The sequence below is a fragment of the Triticum urartu genome, chromosome 3A (assembly GCF_056163025.1).
Source record: "Triticum urartu cultivar PI428250 chromosome 3A, HENAU_Tu73, whole genome shotgun sequence".
NCBI lineage: Eukaryota > Viridiplantae > Streptophyta > Magnoliopsida > Poales > Poaceae > Triticum > Triticum urartu.
The window spans coordinates 17,971,138-17,977,212 of record NC_141875.1 but is presented as its reverse complement, the minus strand read 5'-3'; the positions used below and the strand labels follow the sequence as shown (position 1 = coordinate 17,977,212).

The window sequence follows — 6,075 nt, the reverse complement described above, 5'->3', positions numbered from 1 at the left end:
GCGAGTGGCCGAGTGGGAGCTCGCCGCCACGCGGGTCCTCGTGGCGGCGCTGGCCCGCCTGTCGGTGAGCGGAGGAAGGTCGTTGGTCTCGGTTTAAGTTTGAACGCATCCTTACCTACTGCACGGAAAACAACCGTTCCTCTTACTTTTTTTTGAACCGGACGATAACCCCTTTCCATTACTCATCATAACGGAAACACAACCAGTCTCACATAGTAATCAGGAAGCCTAAAAAGGGGAAAAAGCGGGTTCAAAGCATCACTGAGAAACCCACGATGGACACCCGTCATCGAGCAGTCCGCCATGAGGCGAAAACCCACTGACATCATAAACGACTACAGAGCCCTACAAAATTCATCAATCCCTCAATACATGCCTCTTATAGGCCGCATCAAAAGCTCACGCAGGAGCAGAATAACAGAAGTCTAAACGCAGATAAAAAACATTCCGCCAGTATCAGGCACCAGAAGCAGCACAAGACGAGCAAACTTAAGAATTACCATCAAAGTCCATGCCCCCAGTATCAACTCTACCCTTTTCTGGGAGCAAGTAAAGTAAAAACAGCCGCGTTCTCTGGTCGTTACCGTATCATGCATATATTTTTGGGCTTTCCGCGTTCACGGGAGAAGGTATCATTCATACGCGTCGACTGTCTTTATTTTCTCACACGCGTTGTAACAATCTGTAACGAGCGAACATTATACAGTAGTAAGTATAGCTTGCATGCTGAGCCTCTGTATGCGTACGTAGACTTGATTCAGGAGGAGTCCTCCGTATCGGACAAGAGGCGCCACGCCTGCATGACCGCATGCATGCATGCATCCACGAGAGGCCCATCCAACCAAATCCGGCGTACTATGGTTCTATCTAGAAAAGCTTTACTAGGCCTTTGGTTCGCACTCTGGTATCGTTCTCCATTTTCAGTATGGGGAAGCGCTGCTTCCGATACTCTCTACTGAATACGCGTCTTGTTTGGTTTGGGCGCAAGCGAATACAGAGCAGAGAGGATTCTGTATCCGGCCGGATCCGACGTTTTCGCGGATGTGAAGCGCTGTATCCGATAGCATCGTAACAGAAAACAGAATGACCGAACCAAACGGTTGCTACTGCTTTCCGATAGCGTTGCGAATCAATCTGTGGTTGAGTTGGTTTGGTGGACAGTGGTATCCCCAACTCATCAGTGTTCAAATCCTGGTGCTCGCATTATTCCTGGATTTATTTCAGGATTTCCGGCGATGCACTTTCAGTGGGAGGAGACGTTCTCGTTGACGACGAGGCGCCTACGGTGACTTCGTAAATCTCAAGATGATATGCCGGCTCAGTCTCTCGGAGGTGCTCATAGGGGTAGGGTGTGCGTGTGTGCGTTCATAGGGATGAGTGTATGCGCGTATATATGAGCGCTTGTGTCTGTACTGATGCTCAAAAAAAAAAAACCAGACGCGTCGTTAGTGTTTTTTTTTAGCAGAGAGCTCGTGGAGCAACAACCGAAAGCTCGATTATTTGTTTCTTAAAATGTTTATAAGAAATAGTTGGGCTTTGCGGATTGTTTGTTGAAAGTTTGATGAATGTTATTGTCGGAGGGAAGCCAATTACTAATTAATAATGGTTCAAACTCGCTTTTCTTTTGCAAGGGCTGTCCTTTTCTTGGCCATGTCTTCAACATTTCTCGGAAAACAAAGGTTCAATAGTGCCAACATCGGCGACAAGCCCACAATATGTTCTCAGTGAAGACTGAATGATCACAACTGGCTATGGAAGTACGTGTTGAAAAAAAAAAAGAAAATGTTGAGGAAGTTGTCTATTGGATCTCCACCCGCAAGTAAATCGAACGCTTGGTCACAACAAGGACAGCTGTCGAAAGTGATTGGTGCTACGGTTGACTGCAAATTACTGTCATCCCTTCCGATGGCGAACATCAGGGCGTGTGCTAGATTACTTTCATAGCATCGTGTTTCTTTGAGTTTAGGCTAATGTTGGCGTCGTTTGGCTCAGGCCTTTAGCACTAATATATATTGCGTCGTTAGGCTAATGTTGGTGCTAGAGTACTGAAATTGCACTTTTAGTAATATGCAAACAATGAATATATAATATTGCAATTTTGCACTCTACTATAATTTACACACATGTTGTATAGTACTTGTGTGTATACTTATTTAAACAAACAAAAATATAACTTTTTCTAAAAAAGAATGAAGTAGTGGCATTGGTACCGCCCTTCAGGAAGAAAGGAATGAAAAAAATCATGGTAAATTTGCACATAATTTACACATAAATTGCACTTTTTATAGCTATGCAAGAACTAACATATAGTAGTAGAATCTACATAAAAAATAGGTTTAAAATAAGGAATGAACTAGTGTCATTGGTAGTATTACCCTTAAATAAGAGAGAAAGTGAAATAAAAACTTAAAACTAAATTATTTTCAAGATTAGTACAAAATTGCACTATTTATAATATGTAAGAAAAGACATCTAGTAGTGAAATTTCCATACTCTAATATAATGTATACATGTAGTACTTGTGTGCACATATTTACACACACTCAAGAAAAACTAAAACACACAAAAAACAAAAAAACCAATAAAAGGAAAGAGAAAAGGAAAAGGAAAAACACATAGAAACAGAAATCTGGAATAAAAAAATAAAGCAAAAGTACCCACAAAAGAAAGAATGAATATGTGGCATTGGTATTACCATTTAAGAACAAAGAAAATGGGAAAAATATCTAAAACAAACACTGACAAATTTGCGTAAAATATATATATAAATTGACCTTTTTAAAAATATGCAAGAATAAGCATATAAAAGTGGAACTTTTGCAAAAACAAAATGTAAGAATAAATGAATAGTGACACATAATAGTGCATTTTTCACAAAATTACAATTTACACACAAATTATACATTACTTACGTGTACATATTTTATATTCGCCCAACATCCAAAATATATCCATAAAAACCGACAAAAGCAGAAGTAAAAACGCACGCAAACAGCCTAATAAGAAAACATGTAACAGGCTTCAGCCCAACAAAAAACCGACTGACCCAAAATAGGGGTCAATCAAAAGAGAGCTCCTATCTGCCGCTCTTTGCGGCAGAATGTCGACCGGACGCACAGGCGGGTCTCCCGACTGGGCCGGCCCATAGCGACCAGCACGGAACGAAAAAAATGCAGCGCTCGAGAAGAAATATGCTCTAAGCAGGGTTCGAACCTGAGACCAGACGCTTCAAAGATATACAGCTAGCCAATTCAGCTAGAGAGATTCCTGGTTTTAACGCAGCACAACATATTAAGAATAAAACCGAGTGCATATCCGAACATCTTTTAAATTTTGTACGCAAAACGTTATTTTTGAGAAAAAGATGTGAAGGTTGTATGAAACAGCGAACACTTCTAGAAATTCTGAATAGAATTTGAAAAACTCATAAATTCAAAAAATCCAATTTTTTTTTGAAAACGGGAACATTTTTGTAAAATCTCCCAAAAAGAGAAAACGTGAAAGTTTTCTTTGAAAACCCAAACATTTTTCAAATTTTAAAATAGTTTTTGGATACTCGAACAATTTTTAAAATTGGGAACATTTTTCGAAACTCCTGAACAAAACTTGAACACATCAAAAGTTTTTAAAACTTGCCTACATTTTTTGAAACTTCTGAACAAAAATTGAAACATGAACATTTTTTCGAATTTGCAAACAATTCTCTTAACAGAAACATTTATGGAAACTCCCAACAAAATTTGAAAACATGAATTTTTTTTGAAATTGTTGAACAAATTTTGAAATTGGAAGATTGTTTGAAGCTCCCAAACATAATTTGAAAACATGAACATTTTTTGAACTTACAGACATTTTTTTAAAAGCAAACATTTTATATAAGATATGAACATTTTTTGAATTTGTAAACAAAAATTAATAACAAGAACATTTTTGAACTTCGGAGCATTCTTAGAATTTTGGAAAAGAATTTGAAATTCTTGAGAACAAAAAGAAATAAATAGAAAAGAAAAAGGAATTGAAAAATGAAATAAAGAAAAAGAAAAACAAATAAAGAAAAAGAAAAAGAAGAAAACAAACAGAAAAACCAGTGAAAATCCGGTTCAAGTACCTTCTAGAATGTTCCCAAAACCTTTAGGGAACCCACCAGAAGGTCCCAAAACCGGAAGCTGTAGCGCGTGCACTATTTCGTAATTGGGCTGGCCCGTCTTGATCGCTAGTTCGGTCACCTCTGTGCGAAGCCTCGACAATTTGACGCAGCGAGCGTCCGTTAGGAAATTCCCAATCAAAAAACGTTCATCCCAATACAGGACACAACACAAAGAAACTACCAGCACACATCTTGAAGTAGCAATCAACGGTCAAAAAAATCGACTGACTCAAAATTTAAGCTGATATGTAGCTAAAGTGCGTGTGTGAACTGTGAAACGGTGGATATTTGCACTGACAGGTGATTGCGAGTGTTTTATTTGGATTGTAGCTTTGGTCTTTGATTGGTGGTCTTTTCGGTTGGTCTCATATCCCGTGCTCAGGTGCGTTCCTGACTCGTCTCGAGTTCTCCATGTCTTCTCCTAGAAAAGGCCCCATCACATTCCAGAGTGTCTGTACAACAGTACAAAGCAAAATAAAGGAGAAGGCCTACCAACAGCGAAGCAGGAGAGTGCTCTAGAACACGGTAGGACCTTCCCGGGCCGAAATTAGAAGGAAAGGGAAGCTCACAGCCGAGCTGGAAACCGATAAAGTACCACCAAACTCTCGTCGACTGGAGAGACCTCGAGACGCTTCAACAGCATCACCCGGCGACCCTATAAGAAGTAGCTCACCTCCCATCGCCCTCCATCCCAACTCATATCAGTGTCAAGCAAAAGCCAACAGCATCCTATTCCTACCTACGATCCGATAGACCGATACAGAATCTTCCCCCAGCCACAAACCAAAGCAACACCGACAATGTCGATCGTGAGGCGTAGCAACGTGTTCGACCCATTCGCCGACCTTTGGGCTGACCCCTTCGACACCTTCCGCTCCATCATCCCGGCGATCTCAGGCAACAACAGCGAGACAGCCGCGTTTGCGAACGCCCGGATGGACTGGAAGGAGACCCCCGAGGCGCACGTCTTCAAGGCCGACCTCCCCGGCGTGAAGAAGGAGGAGGTCAAGGTGGAGGTGGAGGACGGCAACGTGCTCGTCGTCAGCGGCGAGCGCACAAAGGAGAAGGAGGACAAGAACGACAAGTGGCACCGCGTGGAGCGCAGCAGCGGCAAGTTCGTCAGGCGCTTCCGGCTGCCGGAGGACGCCAAGGTGGAGGAGGTGAAGGCCGGGCTGGAGAACGGTGTGCTCACCGTCACCGTGCCCAAGGCCCAGGTCAAGAAGCCCGAGGTGAAGGCCATCCAGATCTCCGGCTGAGTGGACGCGTCTCGGCGTATGATCATCAGGGATGGAGCCAGTTTGGTTGATGTGTGTGCGAGGTCTGCAACCTGAAAGTATGCTACAGTTGTGTCTTGTTCTTGGCGAGTCTGGTGAGACATCTCTGTAGTGCGTTTCTTTCCCCAGTTACTTGTGTAATCGCCAATAGATTTGGTGATGAATAAATGAGAAATAAATCCTTCTGTATTTGAGTGCAATGCAGATTTTGCATACACAAAATTTGAGCCTTTTTTTGCTTGTATAGTTCGGATGGAAAGGATCAAGAGAAAAATGCTCGGTTAGCTGGGTTAGCTGAAAACTTGGCCACGGACAGGTTTCTCCACAGAAACATCTGCTTCAGAATTGAGTAATAAATCTGCTTAAGAATTGAGCAAGGAATGAAGGAAACTATGCACAAGAATATATGTTATAAAAGGTCTGAAATATAATCAATACAGCGAATGCTTTCCAGGCGATCGATACGCTGAACGTGACCTGTCTCACCTTCAGCTTTCATTAATCGTGGGTCTACAATGATCAATAGCATGAATGCTCTGAATGTTGATTCTATGACTTCTATTCCGTCTCACCTTCAGCTTTCTTTGTTCTTCTTTGAGAATTACCTTTAGTGTTCACAATTGTCATCATAAGCCTCGGGTCCAGAATCTATGA

At 41.8% G+C, this 6,075-nt stretch overlaps 1 protein-coding gene across 1 annotated transcript; it reads left to right on the top strand.

Moving 5' to 3' along the window:
• The first annotated feature begins 4,819 nt into the window (after positions 1–4,819).
• On the top strand, positions 4,820–5,621 carry LOC125547679 (16.9 kDa class I heat shock protein 2). The gene has a single exon (XM_048711485.2). It carries the CDS (start codon positions 4,948–4,950, stop codon positions 5,401–5,403), a length of 456 nt encoding a protein of 151 aa, XP_048567442.1. The 5' UTR covers positions 4,820–4,947; the 3' UTR covers positions 5,404–5,621.
• The last annotated feature ends 454 nt before the right edge of the window (positions 5,622–6,075 follow it).